The sequence below is a fragment of the Rhipicephalus microplus genome, chromosome X (assembly GCF_043290135.1).
Source record: "Rhipicephalus microplus isolate Deutch F79 chromosome X, USDA_Rmic, whole genome shotgun sequence".
In the NCBI taxonomy this organism is placed as follows: Eukaryota; Metazoa; Arthropoda; class Arachnida; order Ixodida; family Ixodidae; genus Rhipicephalus; species Rhipicephalus microplus.
The window spans coordinates 485,003,371-485,024,357 of NC_134710.1; the positions used below are offsets into that span (position 1 = coordinate 485,003,371).

The 20,987-nt window shown below is 42.4% G+C and overlaps 3 protein-coding genes across 18 annotated transcripts in view; 1 reads left to right on the forward strand and 2 right to left on the reverse strand.

Moving 5' to 3' along the window:
* LOC119160784 (uncharacterized) overlaps positions 1 to 20,987 on the reverse strand; it is a 708,235-nt gene that overhangs the window by 405,875 nt on the left and 281,373 nt on the right. The window lies entirely within an intron of this gene.
* LOC119175111 (uncharacterized) lies at positions 9,637 to 11,534 on the reverse strand. Of its 2 annotated transcripts, XR_012887744.1 has the most exons (5): positions 11,401 to 11,534; positions 10,936 to 11,106; positions 10,670 to 10,846; positions 10,522 to 10,596; positions 9,637 to 9,802 (listed from the first exon to the last, which is right to left on the reverse strand). XR_012887744.1 is itself a non-coding variant. In XM_037426354.2 (4 exons), exons 1-3 carry the CDS (start codon positions 11,506 to 11,508, stop codon positions 10,673 to 10,675), a joined length of 453 nt encoding a protein of 150 aa, XP_037282251.1. In that variant the 5' UTR covers positions 11,509 to 11,534; the 3' UTR covers positions 10,358 to 10,596; positions 10,670 to 10,672. The 2 variants fall into 2 exon arrangements, 1 of the variants encoding a protein (XP_037282251.1); XM_037426354.2 differs by lacking the exon at positions 9,637 to 9,802 and having other exon boundaries at positions 10,358 to 10,596.
* On the forward strand, positions 11,881 to 15,745 carry LOC119175113 (uncharacterized). The gene is made up of 8 exons (XM_037426355.2): positions 11,881 to 12,067; positions 12,615 to 12,712; positions 12,800 to 13,136; positions 13,391 to 13,527; positions 14,121 to 14,259; positions 14,337 to 14,411; positions 15,168 to 15,288; positions 15,635 to 15,745. The coding sequence occupies exons 1-8, from the start codon at positions 11,881 to 11,883 to the stop codon at positions 15,666 to 15,668; spliced, it is 1,128 nt and encodes a 375-aa protein (XP_037282252.1). The 3' UTR covers positions 15,669 to 15,745.

The following is a 20,987-nucleotide window of genomic DNA, read 5'->3' on the forward strand; positions in this document are numbered from 1 at the left end:
AACACCTACGAGTGCATATAATATTCATAACAGCAGCCTACTTGCCAGCACGCATCAGCACCTAAATGTGCCTTGAAGTGACCATGTAAAAGGTCACTTCATATTTCCATAATTAAAAGCACCGTAAGTGCAATCTGGATTTGGCTGCTATCACTCAAGCTGTCACAGGACAAAAGCTAGTCAGCTAGACCAAGTAAATGCATTGTTTCACTCAACCATGGTGTTTAAACTCACACTTACGGAGCACCTAAACTCCCTCCAATGTTTTTCAACGTTTCTAGTAAATAAGCACATACTGTTGAGAATGCATTAACAATGAACAGTGCTAACAAAGCACCACTACGAACCATAGGGGTGCCCCAAAACAGACCATCTCATGTCCTTCTTTCCGGTCTTCCTAGCATTGTTTGTGCCGTCATCAGGTATATCCGATCGTGTCAGCATCAGCAAGAATACCAAGAACTTACTTGTATGCTAGCAGGTATGCACAGTCCCAACTACCATATTTTCTTGCATAATAAACACACTCGCATAATAACACACCCCCAGCTTTAGCGTAAAAATACAGATTTTTTTCCCCCGACACTTTGTGCCTCCTCACCCGTTAGATCTCTTCCATTTTTTATTAATATGCAGACCTCCTTCTCGGCCACCTCGGCTCGCTCCCTCCCCCCTTTCACCTGTTGCCGCATGCTGTTTTGTTTTTCTTTCTACCTGTACACGGCATGTCCCCCGTCTTTTTCATCTGTGCGCCACAGCAGAGTTTATGAATGGTGCGAGTGTAGAGACATCACAGCTGATAAGCACACAGCGAGCGAAGGTCACAAAACTGCCCGTGCCAACCGATGGTCGCTTCCAGCGAATACGAAACTTACGAAAAATATGAATACGAAAAAGGTCCAACCAAGTGCACGCGATTTTCGAGTGACGGCGACAGGATTTATTGTCACGAAGGGTCATCCGTGGCTAACGCTTCACAGGTTTCTGGAAAACCAGCAAGAAATCTCTTGTTGCCCAAAAAAGATCCTGACAATTTCCGCAACATAATAGCACCCTCGATTCTCGCTTCGCTTGTTCTCCGCGCATATAGTAACTTCTCATGTGAAAGCGAGGCAGTGGCCGTACTTTGTGATTAATCTTGCTATCGGCAGCTTGTTTTGATGCTTCTGAAGTAGCTTGCTGCAATGTTGGTTACCAACTGCAATGTCAATGCCGTCGTCACAATCGTCATGAGAGGTTGCCGCGAATTTGGCAAAGTGCATCATAGCGTCCTAGCGCATGCTTCTGGGCGCCCCTCGAGATCACAGCACTTTTTTTTTCACAAAAGATTGGATCAAAGTTGCGGGTTGTGTCTTTTACTTATAGTAAATTTTATGAAAACGTTTTCGGGAGGAGCGAAAAATGTGGTAATGCAAAAAAAGTTAGGTTGCTTAGCCTTTCGCAATTGACATAAGCGTACACTGTTTGAAAACAGCTTCTTTGTTGCACTTTATTCATTTTCCGTAGCTGATATGTAGCTGATAGCGCTATCTTCTGCAAGCTGTCATCGGGCTGCCCGCGCATTCCATAAAATCATTTTGCGACTATCTTTTCTCGCAATCATTTAACCGCAACAGTGGCGTCGGCTGTCATCTCGAGGGGCACCCACAAGCGTGCGCTACGATGCACTTTGCCAACTTTGCAGCAGCCTCGCACAACCACCATAACGACGCCATTGACATTGTAGCAAGTAACCAACATTGCAGCAAGCTACCCCCGAAGCATCAAAACAAACTGTCGATAACAAGATTAATGACAAAATATGGCTGCCGCCTCGCTTCTACATGAGAAGTTTCTCTACGACCGGAGAACACACGAAGCGAGAATTGGGGGTGCTGCCATGTTACGGAAATCATTACAATTTTTTCCGGATGACAAGCGATTTTTTCTGGTTTTCCAGAAACCTGCAATGCGATAGAAATGAATGACCCTTCACGAGAGCAAATCCTGTCGTCGTCGCTTGAAAATTTCGTGCACGTGGTTGGGCTTTTTGAAACTGCCTGAATCGCTTGGCATGGTAGTTTCATGACTTTCACTCACTGTCTGCTTATCAGCTGCGATGTCTCTACACTCGCACCATTCGTGAACCCCACTGTGGAGCACCGATAAGACGGGGGACGTGCCGCGCACAGATAGAAAGAAAAACAATACGGCCTGCAGCAACGGGCGAAGGTTGGTAAAGAGCGAGCAGAGGTGGGTGGGCAAAATAATAATAAACGGGAGAGATACAACAGGTGAAAAGGCGCCAGGTGTCGGTTAGCGGGACAGCAGCATATGAATGTAGGGGGTGCATTTACTACACGGGAGAAAAAACAATCCTAATTTTGTTGACTGAAGATGGGGGTGCGTTTATTATGTGAGCGCGTTCATTATACCAGTAAATACGGAATTTAGTCACATGATTTGTGCTTTCCCATGATTTGCACACCCCTAATATACAGTCAGCTTCACTAAAAATATATATATATATTAACTCCCATATTTTGCACTCCCCAACTTGCTGGTGTGCGCACAGAAAGACTTTGGGCCGGATGGATGCACACTTTGCGAGCACTGTCATACACAAAACAGGGGTCACTAGAAAGCCATACCCAAACACCCAAAACTGTGGATGAATCATCAGAACTGTTTGAGCATTTGCTGTCCTCAGACATCTTTTCCACCCGTGCCAATGCATGCTCACGATGCAAAATGGACTATTTTCTGCATCGGAAGCATGTAGGGGCCTATTGCATTTCATCTTCCCCTCTATCTCAGCATACTTACAGCAGTGATCTATATATACTGCATGGTAGAGAACATGGACAACAACCAGACAAGAGCAAGCGCAGGCCTTGTCTGCGAATCATCCATTCTTCACCGTCCAGTAATCATCGATCATGAATCACCAACTGGCCCAATCGTCTCAGCTGCCAGCTCGTGCTAGGTTCATGTGCTATGTCACACAAACCGGCAAAAAAAAACTGTTCCGCGCTCACTGTAATGATCACTGGCAGCACTAACCGACACTCCCACGTTTAAAAATGCACATACATTTTCTTTAATGTGTTTGGGGGGATTACTACCGCTGCAGCTCAATTGGTAGATCATCAGATGCATCATTCAAAGATCACAGGTTCTGTCCTTGCCAGGAGCAAGTTATTTGTCCATCCAATTTTATCTCTTAACCTTTACATCCCAATTACCGTATTTACTTGCCTAATAGAGTCACTTCTTTCTTCCCGAAAATTCGGTGCCAAGTTTTGGGTGCACCTATTACCTAGGGTAAAATATACAAAAATTTAATTTACGGCTGCAGCATAGACTGTTGATAACATAAGTCGCCAAAGTCACAATATTCACACTACAGCCAAAAAATTATTTTTCATAGGCTACACTAGGGCAAAACATGATGAGCATTCAGTCTCGCGTGTCCAAACATTGGAGCATGCAATGCAGTACGCGCATTCCAAGCATCAAATTTCCAAAGTTAATATCGAAAGATTGGCATTGCCAACAGAATGAACACAGAAAAATAAACTTCGAAAAGAAAGAGCCATGTTGCGAATTCGCCAATTACATTCCAAGCCTCCTAGATTACATGCATTATTACGACCAAAACTTTTTGCACTTAACAGTATTAAATATTCCTTTCACGGCCATGTACCCCACATCCAAACACATTATAATCAAATCTCGAACTGGCTAACCTCCCTGTCCTTCCTCTTTCAATCCTCCTCCTCTTCAAACCACCATTCGAGTTTAGGCAGCGCCCCTCATGCCCTCTTTCCTTCAAGTAGGGCCACCGCAAAGAGTTAAATGTTGATTCCGTACAAAAACGCAACTTTCATCGACTGCTAACGAAAAGCAACAAACCCTGATTAAGCTGAGTCCATGGTTTGGCATGTTGTCACAAAAAGTTTGTACTGGACAACATGAAGATTGGGCGTCGAAAAGATTGCACTCACGCACTGATTGAAGCTTAGGTTCACAGCCCTAAAATCAATGGGACAAAAGTCCGCCAAGTTTGTGCAAGTCCGCTAGTGGCAGCAAAGGCGAAAGCTCGCGTCAGAAAGCTGAAAAGCTTTTAAATTTGCGGACGAAGTAGCAAGCGCAACAATAACGATGCTTTTTCAGACAAGCAATTCAACGTGCACTTGATGAGGACACGATTGCATGTTTGAAGCCAAGTCCGCGTGGCCGGAGCTGCGCCGGCGCCAGTGCGAATGTTACTTCAACGCCCCAGTAACTGCCCTTCTTCCTCTCTAAGCAAGCTCATGCAGCTGTCGTGGTCTTTCTTTCTTTTTTTTTTTTCCTCGCTCTAGTTAGATAAAAGGGTGTCAAATTACAACCGTACAATTCCGGGACAGAACTATTCACAGCCAAGTTTGGGGGGGGGGCTATTATGCACGGAAATAAAAAAAAAATTTTTCGCGAGCAAACCGAGGGTGCACCGATTACGCAAGTAAACATGGTACTACTAGTGGCAGCCTCTATACTTTTCTTGGTAACATAGTGTGTTAGTTCTCATTAATATTGTGTCAAAGTAAACAAAGTAAATGAACCCTTATATTTCCACCTCTTTCCTTCATTCATAGCGAGGATCCAGTTCTGGCAGACGTAATGCCTTCAGGTGGTATGCGAGGGATTATTGGTTAGTTGCCAGTTTGTCAGAAGATCACATGCTGTGTGACACTAACAGACAGAAAAAGAGTGTTCTACACTCACTGTAATCCCAGTCAAAAATAGTTAATGGGTCCAACTGGATGTTCCAGTTAGGAGCAATGGGTGGCAAAGGGGGCTAAGTGGGGTTCAAATGGTGTCTAACTGGTGCCCAATTGGAAGTGCATGCTGCAATGGGACTGTCCAATTGGACTTCCCATGTAGTGGCTTCTAACATTTTAACCAACTCTGCATATTTGAAGTTCTAACAGGATGACCTGCTGTCATGATAGGTGGTTCCAGTTGGTTGCAATGGGACTCAAATGGACGTCAATGGGACCCAAGCTGCAATGGGAGAGTCCAATAGGACACCCCAATTGCAGTACATGCATAACTTTGAAGTTTATTTTTTACAATTCTCTACCTGAGCAGTATTGAAAGTCATAAATGGAAATCTACGGTGATGCATCCAACCCTCCATATAAAGCAATTCATTTATGTGTGTTACCCAAACAGAATTCGAGCTAGTGCTTCAGCTTGGAATCCCTGAGCTCGGTCACTTACTTAAACCTTGGATTAAATTAAGCTTGTTTACAACACTTGCCTGGTTTACAAACAACCACTGTATCAGGGCATCTGATTAAGCTTTCCATATATGCATCATGAAAATGCAGCAGTTAAAGTACTAGTACACATTGGAACCGCACCTTCTACTGTTTGCAGCATCACAATGTACCAACGATGTCTTATTCCCAAACTAGGGAATATGGCTAACTACCAGTGAGCACCTGATGTCACGTGTTTATGGGCTACCTGTCACTGCATATAATGCTGCTGCAGGATATGACTGAATTTTTTTAATATTCATACGATAGAAAAGGTTATGCAACTAAGAGAAAACAATTAGATGTTCTCACTAACAAGATATCCGAAAGAAGGTATGAAAGGCAACAATAACATTGAAAAAAAAAGAATTTTATTTCAAGGCAAACAGGATTTAAATAGCACAGAACATATTTTGGTGTAAAAAAATTTCTTGGCCAGTGCTGCAACACAAGGCGTACAAGATACTTCAAATATTACAAATACTTATAACAGTAAATTGAATCACAATAAAAGGAATTTTAGTTCCAAAGGAGGAAAAAGGCATTGCCATACAACTGGCATTTCAGTAAAGCACTGAGAAACAGGTTTCATACAGGTTAACAGTTTACACGTGAACAGCATGTCTTTACTTATTTAAGGATGCTTAAAGGTCAACTCCGGTGGTTTTTCGAGGTCAACGAATCTCAATCAAATTCGCTGGGTACACTCTTACGCACATTCCTGTCATTTATGCCAATTACAGGCTTGAGAGATGCGCAGATTATTTGCAAATGAATTTTAAAGATTGCCTCGAAAAACTCGCCTCGCTTGCCAGAATTATTGGCAACACTGTCAGTGCGATGTCAAGTTTGTCATGTCAACGAAAGTGACGCAGGCGATGGCATCGCTACTTTGGCCCCTACATTGTTTATTGTGCTGGCCCCAAGACGACAGCGGTGGTGTTTGGCACGACCATAGCACGGGAGAGCTTTCTTCCTTCCTCTGTGGTGTTTTGCCGGTGCTTCGCTGGTCTGGCTTTCACAGTTTTCATACTACGTGCCGGCAGAACCAGTATACGGCCTCCAGTTCTTAACAAATAGTACATCATATGCAGACCGGGCGCCCGGTCGGGTTTCGGTTTTGCACCTTTTTGCTTATTAAAAATTGTTTTCGAATTTCCTGAGCATTTCAGCTATTGGGCTCGTGACAAGAGTGTCTCAGGAACACAGAAACACCATTACCTTGACATGGTCGAAAAATCGCTGGAGTTGGCCTTTAAGGATGCTCACAGTGGCACAATGAATTATGTATGAATGACAAGCACACATTCTATGCATAGTGTACAAGACTGAACTTGTATGAAAAAGAATAAAAAGCGTCATGTAATATTGCAGTACCCCGACACACACACTAAAATAAAGAATACAATAGCAGTAAGAATAAAAAAAATACAGCACCCACTGAATAAATATAGGAAAACATTCAGTACACAATGCAAATATAAAACATTAATACACACAAAAAGAGACATAATAAATTTAAAGAAATTCAGACCCACCGATCTCTTTTCGGTAATATTCAGATACCTAATACAATATGCAAAACACTAGACTTTAACGAAAAAAAAATATTTCCAAAAACAATCAAACCTAGAGAGCAAGCTGGCTTACAGACAGATATTTCACAATTTGTCACAGCCATGTGGTCAATCAATTTAATCTGCACAGCACGATAAATCCCTCTATATCAGTGGTCTCAAATATGCAGCCGGGGAGGCTCTCATGTGCGGGCCCACACATAACCATTTTCACTGCACATTTAAAAACATTTTCTTGGTATGTTCATGAGCTACACAGGCATGACTGCTCTAAAGAACAATTTTTATGAGGTACACCATGTTGTCACCATGCATTGAAACATAATCGTGAAACAAAAAATCATCACCATATCCAGAAAGTGAATGATGTTAGGTGAGCTTGCTTGGAGATGATCAGGTCACCCGCGAATCCTCCGTACAAATCTTCTATTACCATATATAGACGTGGCAATGTTATATATACATAACATACTCAATGTTTATTAATTTACATTTGGATTCACTATATACTTTTTGATGAACTATATACATTATATATACTCAAACGGAATTGTTTCAATGGTATGAGTCATCATGACAAACATCTTGCCTACTAGAAGAGCTAACTAGTCACGGGTGGCGATTTCACGTCGATCGCCTCAAGGCATTTCAAGGGCCACTCACATAAAAAAACGCTCATGTTTTGAGGCATAGTGTGCACTAAACAGGGTTCCTTTAAAACTTACACAGCATAGGTTCTTCACTTCAAATACATTACAATGTAAAGGAACTTGGAGGGAAGCATACATAGGAAGCTCTTTCGAGTTCCACAAACACAACCACCTTTCTGATTTCAGAGCATTCGACCAGTGATGTATTCGCTGCCTTGTGATTTACTTTCAGCACATGTGACATGGCCACCAAGTTGTACATCACTGGACTGCAGCTTAATTTCCTTGCAGATATATATGCTTTGTTGTCGCTGCCATGGTATATTTCTTCAACAATAACAAAATGCCCATTTTGAAGTTCAACAACAGAGCTATTGGTCCTCTTGTTAGATGCATACATGCTATCAGTGATAATTGATCCCTTCGCCAACATTCTTCTGTATTTGGTGAACTCAAGGGTAGTGTCATGTAAAGATGGCTGCAAACCTGCTGATGCACGTCGGGAACCGTGTCCGAAAAAACGGTAGCCACCACTACTAAGTACGCTTTTTTGCGTTTTTGTGCCATCAAAAGACGAGCAGTACTCTGCTACACTTGGACTGATAGCCTGCCGTTGAAGTTCTACTACCATGCTTTCCATCTGTAGGACTCGGCAGACTTGATGGGGAATTCCGTTAGCTGCTTTTACAGCTTTTTTTAGGCTGCCGTTCCCAGCTTCAAATGGGAACGCACTGTGTGCCCAAAGTGGTCCCCAGTGGCGCACACTCTTTGCTATATGAGTCAGTTGGTGCATGTTGAATGTCATGACTGACTTGCCAAACAGCAGTTCTGCACGCACATGAAACTCCAACAATAGCCCCTCGGCAATGGTGAGCTCAGTTGGGCTGATTGCACGCTGCAACATTATGTGCAAGGCTTCAACTAGGCAAGCCCAGTGTTGCATGTATGGCTTCTCAAGAATGCCATGCAAAACAGGGACACTGTAACAAAGTAGCCAGCTCTCAAGTTCCTTGGCCTTCCACCATTTCCGCTCTTTTGTCGGCCTCGGCAATCGCTTCACATCCATTGGTGGCTTAATAGACATAAGCCTGCGGTCCACTATGTGCTGATGTCGGCTTATTGAACAGGCACTATCAGAATTGAACCACAATTCTAGGAACTGGCGCGCTACCCCCAGCAAGACACAGTGCATATAGTCTGGCACAAAGCTCCACACTATGTTAAAATGGGGCAGGTTTATCAACGGTGACACTGTTTTGACTCCTTGCACAGGCACCCCCCCTTTCAAAGCAATCTCCATGTCATTTAGCATTTGGAGCTCACTTCTTTCTGTGGGTTCAACTTCCTCAACTGGGTATTTAGTTGCCCCGCCAGCTCTCTCACCTCTTTGGAGACACCAATTACATCCAAAATACCCATTAAATTGGGTTACACCTTGCATCGGTGCCCTAGCAACAGAATCTACACTTGAACAGATACAATAGACCTTATATTTTTCAACCCTTCCTTGACGTTGTAATTCAACGCCATTCTCACACAGCTCGTTCATTTTCTCAACAAAAGTACCTTGGAAAAGTGCCATGTTTGGCTTTTCTTTCCAGAACCACAATGCGGCCAGGACCAATTTGGACATTCTTTGCTGTGGAGGGAGCTCATTAACAATTAGCTGGATGGGCCAAATTGATGTCCCACTTGATTTGAAAAGCGGGGTCCCATCTGCATTCAACGAGAAACTGATTCTTGGTCCACAGTGTTGAGATTCGGCTACAAAAGTACGATACATTGTACCATCCCAGATGTCTGAAAATGTCCCATTCGTCGGAAGGGGCTTTGTTAAATCAAGAAGATCACAGTCCTTAAGTAGCCTTTGAAGTTGCGACTCCACATCGAGAGTGACAAAAAAGGGGGCATCCGAAAGGGAAGACACAAAAGTTGTGTGACTGCACTTCGAGCATGTCAAGTAAGAATTTGTCTCAAGACTGCCAATATGCGAAAAGCATCTCGGACAAAAAAAGAAAAAAGTCATAGTGGTGCCAGTTTCGCTAAAAAGTTTATGTAGGTGATACTGTGAGTGAGGTAATATAGGTTTATCAAAAATTCTGTTAATTAAATCTATTAAGCTAGTTAAACCCAAAAGAGTCAAATTATTCTTCACAGCATGCTTTAGTGCCATTAGGAGAATATCTCCCTTCGAAAGAACCACTTTCTCAGTGACAAGTTGTGTAAAAAGGTCTCCAAAGCGTGCCTTGCAAGATGGATCAGGCTCTGTCACTGGATCTGCAGCAGGCTGCTGAAAGTAAAAAAAAAAAAAGCTTTCGTCAATGAAGCTATCACAGAATTCAGTTATAGTGAACCGTGATAAGCCCAATGAATATGAGCAAACAACTCTGTTATTGATCAGTACAAAATATCATGCCTGCTAGGCTGATAACTTTTTACAGACCAACTGGTGAGATATTCTTTAAAATGAAAGAGCCAGTGATCTTGAAATGAATCATTCACCAAATCACCGCTACGTGTCCCTCTTAACAGTGCCCAATTTACACAGACATTTTCCAGTACATAAAAGAGCCTGTGAAAGTAGTGCCCTTAAAACCTGACCATAAATCTAGTTATTTCCAGTGAAAACAAACACACCATGTCATCATCTAATGTGAGAAAATCTCCAGGGAAACCTTGCTGTGAAGCATGGTCACTTGAAAAAGCTTCCTGTGAAGAAAAAAAAAAAGAAGCATTTAGTGCCACAGTAACCCAATCTGCCTATTCTAGTTAGCTGTGCTAGTTCACTCATAGCACGTAAATTACATGACAACAGACAGTGTTAAGAACATGGTCTGAAAACCTGTTGCAGGTTGTTCCCAGAGTTTATTGTCCCAAGTGATAACTCGTCTTGAACTGATTATGCAAGAGAAAACCACAGTGCCAATGCACTTGCTCAAGGCTATTCTAGTGGATGTGAATCTTCCAGCTGCACATATTTGTAGAGTGCAACTAGTGTGTAAAAGTTACCTCTTCATCCTTATCAAACAGTGACGAATCATCTGCGTCAGAAAGGCTTGCAATGCCGTCTTGAAGTGGAGAGTCCTAAAAAAAACCAACCAAAATTTATAATTTCCCATCGTAATACATAAGCATAAAATAGCATGTGTATGCTTACTAATTAACTGATAAGCCTTAGTAAAATAACTTCATCTGCTGGGGCGTGAGGCTCGCGTGCAGGAAATTTCTGTGACGGATCAGCGCTGTTCCTCTGCTCTTGTGCTTCAGGGGCTGCAGCAGGAGCTTCCATAGCACTGCCAGCTGACGAGCCTAACCGGCCTCCACTTGACGTTACCTGTGATAGAACAAGTGCGCCGATATAGTAAACGGTTTATCGTATAGAAACAATAGTTCTCGTAGCATTCTACTACCAGCTCAATTTACCGGCTCATTATCGGACTCGGGGAAATCTTCTTCACTTTCCGGACGTTCGGAGCCCGGACTAGCTATGTGACTATTCCGGCTCTTCAGTGATGTTGTTCGACTTGGTGGATCTGCCCTTTCAGTGTCGCTGTCTGCCTCATCACTCGAAGAAGGCATGCTAGGGCTGGCACCCTAGAAGAAAATAATGAGATTTGGACTTAAATTGCTGCGCTAAATTAATGAAAAAGAAAATGCACTGATAAAAAATAGCAATTTAACACGGCCGAGCACATTCGATCATTCGCGGGCAGAACTATAAAGGGTGGTAAAAAGGAAGACCGTAAAACACGGCGCAACGATCGAAGTCGTTGAGCAACATGCAGATTAATGTTGTGGACAACCGCTGATCTGATACCAGCAGGGCCCGGATCAAGCTAAAACCCCGATCGAAAGTGCCCATCCATGTTGAAAATGATCAGAACTTACGGTCGGCGGGCAAGCGCGTGCGGTGCTCCTTGGTAGCTGGAACTGAGACTTGGGATTTAAATAAGTCTTGTAGGGTCCTCTCTTTCTTTTCTTCGGACCGCGCTCCATCGCGAGGTCTTGAAGCAACAAGACGGCTTATTTCACTCCGGGACACGAAGTACAGAAACGGCGATGTAAGCGATAGGACAATGTGCACCGGCTGCCTGCGGCCACAGCGGCTGCCATATTGCATAGACACCCTGCAGCCAGCAGTCTGCATGTGAATTGATTGAAACAGCGTAGCGTTAAACAAACATTATAAAAGTAAAAAAATACTTTTAAAATTATTCTGATTTTTTGTTTACTTATAATGAAGAATAACATTTTCATTGACAAACTATCAGATCCGCAGCTGCGGTCGACCCTTGTTGCTTGCTGTGTGCGACCAGCGTTTGACCAGCTGTAGCGCACGTGTGTAGATGTTTTCTTCAGCATTGCAAGATGATTACCCACGTTCGAGTCCGGTACGAAGATGATAAAAAAATTGGAACGGTGCCAATAGAAGACGTTAAAGATTTCTTCCCCCGTCACCAGCAAGACTTCAAGTCCAAATCCCTCTATTTAGTCAAATGGACGGACGACAGTGGAGACAGCGATTACTATAGGGCCCGGATTCTGGCACTGGGAGGTAAGCCTGCTTTTGTTTGATATGTTGCCGGCGAAATGCATTCTCTTTGGCCTGGCTGACTGCTAAGCACTGTTCACCGTTAGTAACTACAAAGTATTTTATCGATAATCTCCACTAGCATAGTTCATTTTGTTAATTTACCGCGTGCAATCGCAAATAAGTATGGTGTCATTATTAATTTATGCATATACCTGAAAACTCTACGGAGATGACGCTGGTATTTACCTGGCCGCAGAGAGATACCAACAGCGTCGGGTATATCAGCCTGGAGTATATAAGGCCCTTTTGCGGTAGGACGCGCCTTTGTTTGTGGCACTGCAGCTTTTATACCTAATGACAAGGTCTATACGCTACTATTTCGCTCGCGGCATATGACGTTGTGTTACAACGGTACTTAAGCATTCACACGAGGTTCGATGGTTAATTTACAATGCAATAAAACTAATAAAAGTGCATGCTAGAGATCGTGAAATGTGCACGCGTCAGAGGATGATGTGACACTAACTCAGTAAATGTTAATGTTGCAATCCGCCCTCACGTTTTCCAGAATCGGAGGACTTCGCGGAGACAGAGGCCAGAGAGAGAACGCGTATTCCGAAGAGGGTTTATTCGCCGGCGTCTTCGGACTACGAGAATGAAGCGGAGGTAAATTATTATCTAAACCTCCTACAAAAGGTCCTGTCAACACTTGTGTAAACAGTGTGTAACAAGTTATTTTCTATTTTCGCCCAGAGCCCTATCAAAGAAAAAACGAAAAACAAAACAACAAGTGGTGCAGAGGCACGCCTGCTTCAGCTTTTAAAAAGCAAGAAAGAAAATATGAAGAGGCAGGCGAAAAATCAAGATGGGCCACATTCTAAAAAGCACCACAAAGAAGCAATGGACAGTGGGCGCCTTCAGGGGGCTCATGAAACCATTGATAACCTTGAAGAGCAGGTAGAGAAAAAATCTACCATCATTCGCCAACTGCGAAAACAAAATGAAGAAAAAGACAGGGAGATGGCTCAACTCAGAAGACTGAACATGGAGCTTCAGGACAAGGTTATTTCTGCACTGGAAGACATGAAAGGTATGAAGCAGAAAATGTCTTCATTGTACTGATTTTGTGCTGTGAAAGCATTAATGCCATTCTTCTGACATTTAGCAGTGTGTACAGCTTGTTACCATAAAACGTTCGGCAGTCTTTAAGTGAAGATATTTCGAGTTTAGACTGCAAATGGCTATTGTTTACAGCTGTTTGATGAAATTTAATGAAAATATTTTGTCAGCTCTTTTTCCTCTCTGGGCAATGCAAACAGCACGGCACCTCATGTATAAATGCAGGCTGCAGAATTATGAAAAGGATCATGGATGGCAGCCAGTCGAGCCCCTCCGTGTCTGAGGATCTACAAGACACCTTGACAGAGCGAGCCCTTCGCCCAGGTTCATCCAATCCGCAACCGAATGACAGTGAAACAATGGTATTCTATCTGGAATGTCAATAATGTGCAGCTGTCCAAATTACAAACAACTGTTCTTTTGAAAGCATGTTAAAATAATATAAAGCAAGATTGAGCATTATAGATTACTTGTCATAGAAGTTTGTCTCTGCACAGCTGAGCAAGACATTCCAAAAAGAGTTCAGTGATCATTATAGATATGTGTAAATTTTAAGCAGAACTTATGAACAACCAAAAAAAATGAATTTCGTTGTCAGCAACACAACTTACTAAAACAACTTCACTAACGTACTTGTTGGACAGAAATATTAAGGAATACACTTGGCCTTGTCTGCTGCTGTTTTAGCCATCTCGTGCTGCGCGGATTCAGCACAACCTCACTGAGAAGGTGCAGGCACTTTGTAAACTGGTCTTGCACAAAGGCTGCACTTTCTCTCAATGAATACTGTGGTGCTGACACCACCATGTGCAGTTCATAGAAAGAATGCTAGAGTGCAGCACCACAAAACTGGCTGACAAAGTGCTGGTGAAATGAATAGACCTTTGTTGTTTATGATATGCAATACAGGTTGCACTGCACATGGATGCCTTCAGAATGCATATGTTCCGTGCAGGTGGACATTGGACGAGGGCTTATGGTCAAGAAAGGTGCATGGGAACATGTGCAGTCCCATCATAAGGATTCCTTATTTGTCAAGGACCTGCTAGTCACCATCTGGTCGAAAGACAACCTTAAGGAGCGCTCCCTGCATGGTTGGTTATAATACAAAAGCATAGTGTGTGTCAGTTGGTAACGGGGGAATTCGTTGTTGTGGATATCTGTTATGCAGGAAAACATTGTCCACGGTACCCTAACCGTCCACGCAAGGCTCCCCTAACACCGTGGAAGTTGGACGTAATGCGTGGTAAGTGTGCAGACAGTCTCTTGGAATGCATATTGAACCAATCTTATTCTTAGTACATGAAATCACAGCAAAGCTCGGTTGCAATTGAGTCTATTTTGAAGCCACTACAAACTTTACTGTCTGCTTTGACTTCAGTTATGAACACAATTTTACATAAACTATGTAGTTGTAAAAATGTGACCCAACACCTTGCCTCTTACTTACTATTAAATTCATTTGTTTTAGTCAGGAGTGCAGGCAGGTGAAAGTCTTAAGTCTCTTAAATGCACTGGTAGTTCAAAAAGATAGTCGAAAAAAAGAAAAGCCAACAATAGAGCTAGTGTGTAGACTGCCAGCATTTTTTTCATCATAACTTATATCTCTTTCATAAAAAATGACAAAAAAAGAAATAGTGTTCTCTGCTTTCTTCCTGCACTATATAAATCCACACAGTTACATGGTGCGAGTGGAGAGCTGTGAAATGTTACTTTTTTAGATTATTTTTGTGCATGTGCACGCTAAGTTCGCAGTTTCCTTTTTCTAATAAATGCTGGAACGGAACACTTTTGCTAACTGGAGAATGCTTTCTGTATTGTTCAAGCCTGTGCTGCTAAGGCATATTCTAGGCCATTCAGCATATAACACTTCATTGCATCAAGAAATATGACTAAAAGTTCAATTTTGAACTTTTGTGTTCTTAAAGTAATATCGATGCTATTAGTTCTTTAAGCAGCTGGTTTCTTCAAGGCTATTTATTGATAATTTTTGTTGTTTCAGACTGCTACAGAGCACGTCTGGAGCATCAAGGCGTGCCTGCAGGAGTACTGCCGTTGGCAGTCAAACAGATGAACCACTTCATTGTTGAGAAGCTTTCAGATATTGAGAAGCTTGCCAAGCGGTAAGATAAGTGTGTTCTTTGTGTCAAAGGACTCCCCCCCCCCCCTTTTTTTAAGAGAAACTTGGCCATATTCATCTGCTTGCAACATGCATGTACAGAAAGAGACTGAGAAAATTTGGAGGCTCGTCTGGCATTTTGGCGCAGCGTGGCGCAATATGGTTTTGGCAGCTCGGCGCAAAAGCGGGGAATTGTATCAAATTCGCGTAATTGGCACAGCTGTTGTACCCCTTCAACATGCATAGCTATTTTTATGTTAATGTTTTTATGTTAAATCACATCTAGACTTGGAAGAATGTAAGCCATTGTGTGGCTGACTAAATGTATAAATTCTGCAAAACATTTGCAGGGCGAAGGACAACCAGGGCGTTGCGGAAGTTTAACAGAGGAGGACCATTGGTGCATTTTCTAAATAGTGTAAATATTATGGAATGTGTGAATAAATTTTCATTCTTTCATATTTTTTTTTTCTCTACCATTGTTTTTATCTTGTATGTGCATGCATTTGAGTGTGCATTAATGTCACATTCACACTAGGTAATCCAGCCTGTGCTGTTTCCACTGTGTTGTGAAATTGCAATTAATGAAGTGCAGTGTGATGACAGCCAGCCTTCTACAGGATTGTCATTTTCTACTTGCATCCGCAGAAATGTGATAATCATGTTTATAGGTCAGCCAAGAGACTGCAATTACTACACTACTACTTAGCTTCAGTTGGCTCTCTCTGTATACCAACCACTGGCTGGCTGAAATGCAGTTAGCAATTTAGCGTCAACCAAGTGCTTACCAGAAACTAATGGCCAGCCATATTAAATTGGCTTACCAGGTAGAATGGTGACTGGCTAAACACCAGCTTTTGTCACTGGGCCAATCATCTGGATACATGCAGTGCAGCTTGGTCGAAGACCAGAGAGTCACAACGCAGACGAGCGCTTGTCTGTGTTCTTTGTCTAAGTTCGCGCTGCATGTATCCAAGTATGTATCAACTAGCCCAACTCAACCTTTTATTGAAACATATGGAATCATTGGAGTCTCAATTACCATCAAAGTGCTGACCATTTGCAACAATGTGGGAAGTCATGTGGTTACCAGCCACATTGAATTTGCTTACCAACTAGAATGAATTGGGGGCTGTTTGGAATGCCAGTTACGATCAGTGGGCCAAACATCTGGAACCACAGGATTACCAGTTAGCTTCAACGGGTTAGTCTACTGAGACCTGCCGGGCAACCACGTGCCTACCATTAATTTTCAATGGGTTGACCATTTCAGGTCAACGGGTTTTCTATTCACCACCAGTTGGCTTCAACAGGTCAGCCTATTCACACCAAGTGGACAACCACCAGTATACCATTTAGTATAAATGGGTTGACCATTTTAGGTCAATGGGGTTTCCTATTGACCACCAGTTAGCTTCAACAGGTCAGCCAATTCACACCAGGTGGACAACCACCTGCATACCATTTAGTATTAATGGGTTGACCATTTCAGGTCAATGGGGTTTCCAATTGACCACCAGTTAGCTTCAACAGGTCAGCCAATTCACACCAGGTGGACAACCACCTGCGTACCATTTAGTCTTAATGGGTTGACCATTTGAAATCAACGGGATATTTAATTGACCACCAGTTAGATTCAACGGGTTAGCCAATTCACACCAATTGGACAACCACCAGCGTACCATTTCGTTTTCATGGGCTGGCCATGTGAGGCCAAAGGGGCTACCAGTTTGTCACCAACCAATTTCAAATGGTGCGCACCATTGCAACTAACTGGCAATTGCTCAGCACCAGCCACACTTAACTGGTAGCCAATGGGGTCCCCTGTTGAACCAGTTGCATTGAAGTGGTGAGCCACTTGGATCCCCCTTTGGAATATAAGGGTTTACCCATTGATTCGAACGGGATAATGTTCAATGGGTGGCGAAAATCCTACTGGTCCAACACCCATTGATTTTAAATGGAAATTTTCCAGTTGGACCCATTGAATATTTTTGACTGGGATGGCTCTTGGCAGAGCAAACTGAGACTACCACATTTAAAAATGCACATATATATACCCTATATTCTGGCAGAGACATGACCGTCACTATAGCTCGGTCGGCAGAGCATCAAATGCATTATTCAAACGCCGCAGGTTCGGTCCCTGCTGGCGGCCAGTTATCTTCTCATAAACTTTCTTCTTCCCATTTACATTACAAATACTAGTAATAATATCCCTGGTTTATACTTTCTTTTGTTGTTTTCATTCATTGAAGTTGCTTCCAATAGCACTATTGAGAGCTACCATCCTCGGGAACACAAGCGTTACATATCAACTTACTGCTTCCCATGTTCATAATACCCATGTTGCTGTTGATATCATTATGCAACAGTAAAGAGCTAGTTATATAGAACATATGCGGCTGTTCAATATATGTCTGCACGCACAACATTTCTACATAAATTTAAGGTCATTTTGTAGCATTTCATTCAATAAAAAATACACAACAGCCAATGCTTAGCATATGTTGATTCCAATGGTACGTGAGATCTGCCAAATTTTATTCAACTCTACAGCGCATCACTATAGAATATGGTGCCAATAGTTTGAGCGGGAATACCTTACATTGCCAAATGATTGTTGATCAAAAACTCCAGTCACGACTGAAACGGGAGCACAAAGTGATCAGCGCATCCAGCTACAACCCCCTCAAGCCTTCAGCTTCATGGTCGAGCAATGGAGTGCCTGGAAACGAAGGTGGCAGCGTTTCTGAACTACCAGCGGTCTTCCTCACCAACCAGACACTGATCAAATCGAATCATCGACCTACATCATGGGTGACAAAACCAAAGACATCCTCATGACACGTTGACGACGACAAATGCGAAGTATGATAAAGTTATCAGAGCCTTCGACAGTTACTTCAACATCAAGAAAAACATCATCTATGAGAGAGCGCTCTTCAATAGCACACACAGTAAAGGTGAACCAATGACAGACTTCATCAAAGCTTTGCACACTTCAGCCAAGAGGTACGATTCAAGCGAGTTAAAGGACAAATTAATGTGCAATAGAGTTGTCGTTGGCACACGTAACCAAAAGTTATCAACAGAACTTCAGCTTGAACAAGGCTTTGCACTGGAGAAAGCAGTACTTTGCGCCAAGCAGCTTGAAGCCCTCAAGCAGCAACATTACATTCATGCTGCCAACTCCACAGAGGCAGCAGCTGCCTTCGATTGTATACATCTGGCCAACCACAACGTATTGACACCAATCACAAACTAGTTTGGCCAACGTAGTAGTAGTAGTAGTAGTAGGATTTTTATTTACAGTAAGCCGGATACAGAGCTCACTGCAGGGGCAAAGGGCTAAAGGCGAACAGCCTGACAAAGGCCCTTGTCCCTCCGCAGTTCGTGACAGTGCAAAGCTTAAACAATATATATATTCAATACATTGGTTTCAAGCAACCTGAAATCGTAAACACAAAATTCAAACATAAATAGCATAAGAAGTTTACATAACACATTTTAAAAATTAGAGGTCACTCTCGTTATAGTTCACAACAAAACAATATCAATGAAACAACATCGAAAACAGACACAAAATGCATGCGGATACAATGAATTCCGCTGTATACACTCGTATGATTGACATAGAAGTTGATGAACAATTTAAGCATTTGCAGAGGCATGAGACTCCATTACGTAGTTTCGGTAGTGTAGACCGGTGGTTATGAATAAGTTCTTTATTTGTTTCTTGAAAGTCGCACTACTAGCCCTAAAGTTCAATTGATCTGCAAGGGTATTTAAAACCTGAGGTACCTGGTAAGCAATACTTTGTTTTCCATACTTGGTTCTTGTTTTAGGAGCTCGTTTCTTTTGTTCTCGCATACTGTAGTGTGGTCTTTCGGTGCAACTTTCTTCATATAGCTTAGTCTTTTGTATTAACTGAAGTAATTTAAAATGATATAATTGATCAATTCTGAGTATGGAATGTTTAATGAATAGTGGAGCAGTGCGCAAGTCTTGTAGATTCCCCCTGTAATTTTCAAAGCAGCGCAACATTTTCTTTTGTATAGTTATTAACTTATAGTAATTCCCTTGTGATGTCGTTCCCCAGACTAACATCCCATAACTTACAGTAGAATGGAAGAGTGCGTAGTACATACTTATTTTTAACCTCAATGGGATTAAGTGCATTGTTCTAAAAAAACAACCAACTATTCGCGCTAATGCGGTGATAAGATGATTTACATGTGTATTCCAGTTTAATTCCTCCTGAAACCATACACCAAGAAACTTTTGTTCCCTAACATGTGCGATGCAATTTCCTTCGAATTTTACAGCTATGTTACTAATAGGTTTCTTTATAGGTCGGAATATCATATAGGTTGTTTTTTTTGCATTCAAGCGCAGTCCATTTTGCCTTAACCAATTTGAAAGATTGCTTAGATAATTATTTACACTGACCTCAAGTGATAATAGACTTGGCATTTAAGCAGCCGGAGTTACAAACAAGAAGTGCACCCTAGAAAAGAATGCCCGGCATCAAAAGTATGCCGACCAACACACGTGCTTCATTTCCATCTAAGCACATCTCCAGAAAGTTGCCATGGCCCAGAAGCATGATCTGACATGTAAAGCCATACGCCAGGCCAAAGCAAGTTCACTGTGTTCTGCCTTATTTAGAAAATGCATCGCACCATCTGTTGCAAGTGTGGCGAAGTAACAGTCTATACTGCTATGGAAGCAGACACTTCACAAATCAAATGCGAAACTTTTCAAGCAGAGTCTGGCTGTAAGCATGGTTCGCGCTTTTCCTAGCGTGGATATTTGTGCTGTTTATGTGTGAAATGTAGAGAAAACATTTCTCGGCAGTCAGGAATGTCTACAGCACGTGTACTGCGCATTGCGAAAGCAACTTCATCAAGTACATACCATCCCGATTGAAACAATTGTGAACAGCAGAAAGCGTAGCTTTCGACTCAGTCAAACTGTAACATGCTTTGACCGTCAATGGGAAAAACTTGTGCTGTCAGCCAGCATCACTATAACGCTAGGATTCCCCAACAACTTGCGCTCTTCCACCACATGTGCTTATCATTTGCCAGTCATGTCTGGCACTCGGAACACACACACACATAGTGCAAAAGTTCGAGTCGAAGCGATTCTCTAGTACTACAGTGATGCCATCTGAAAACACAGATTCCCCTAGCAACAGTCAAAGCATGTCACAGTTTGACTGATTCGAAAGCCTAGCTTTCTGCTCTTCACGTTTCTTTGCACTGTGATAGTAGGCTGTTAGATTTGCACTTAACGTGCTCAGTCTGTGCATGCACGTGTGAGTTGTAATATCCTATCTCCTATTATAGGAATGTGGCCTGCAAAAGAGTATGGCAATGATTTGAAGCCGCATACTACACGCAAATTAAAGCATAGACCACTTATAATGTGAGTCATGGGAGCCGCAGATATCGCACTATAAGCACTATCGCACTGTAAACAAGACAACCTTTTTTAAGGGGTACAGTTGCACCCGCATACTATAGGCATACTACACGCAAATTAAAGCATAGATCCCTTATAACGTAAGTCATGGGAGTCGCGGATATCCACACTATAAGCACTACCGCACTGTAACTAAAACAACTTTTTTCAAGCGCCACAGCTGCACAAAACTTCTTGAGCATGCAGCCTTGCATGTCTGAGAAGCAAAGCATG

Bases quoted from the DNA above. Each gene is read 5' to 3' on its own strand.
- LOC119175113 (XM_037426355.2), top strand. From the start codon at position 11,881: ATGATTACCCACGTTCGAGTCCGGTACGAAGATGATAAAAAAATTGGA. The intron at 12,713-12,799 runs GTAAATTATTAT...ATTTTCGCCCAG, and splicing joins ACTACGAGAATGAAGCGGAG to AGCCCTATCAAAGAAAAAAC. The intron at 14,412-15,167 runs GTAAGTGTGCAG...TTGTTGTTTCAG, and splicing joins GAAGTTGGACGTAATGCGTG to ACTGCTACAGAGCACGTCTG.
- LOC119175111 (XM_037426354.2), bottom strand. From the start codon at position 11,508: ATGGAGCGCGGTCCGAAGAAAAGAAAGAGAGGACCCTACAAGACTTAT. The intron at 11,107-11,400 runs GTAAGTTCTGAT...ATTTTCTTCTAG, and splicing joins CACGCGCTTGCCCGCCGACC to GGTGCCAGCCCTAGCATGCC. The intron at 10,847-10,935 runs GTAAATTGAGCT...GTTCTATCACAG, and splicing joins CCGAGTCCGATAATGAGCCG to GTAACGTCAAGTGGAGGCCG.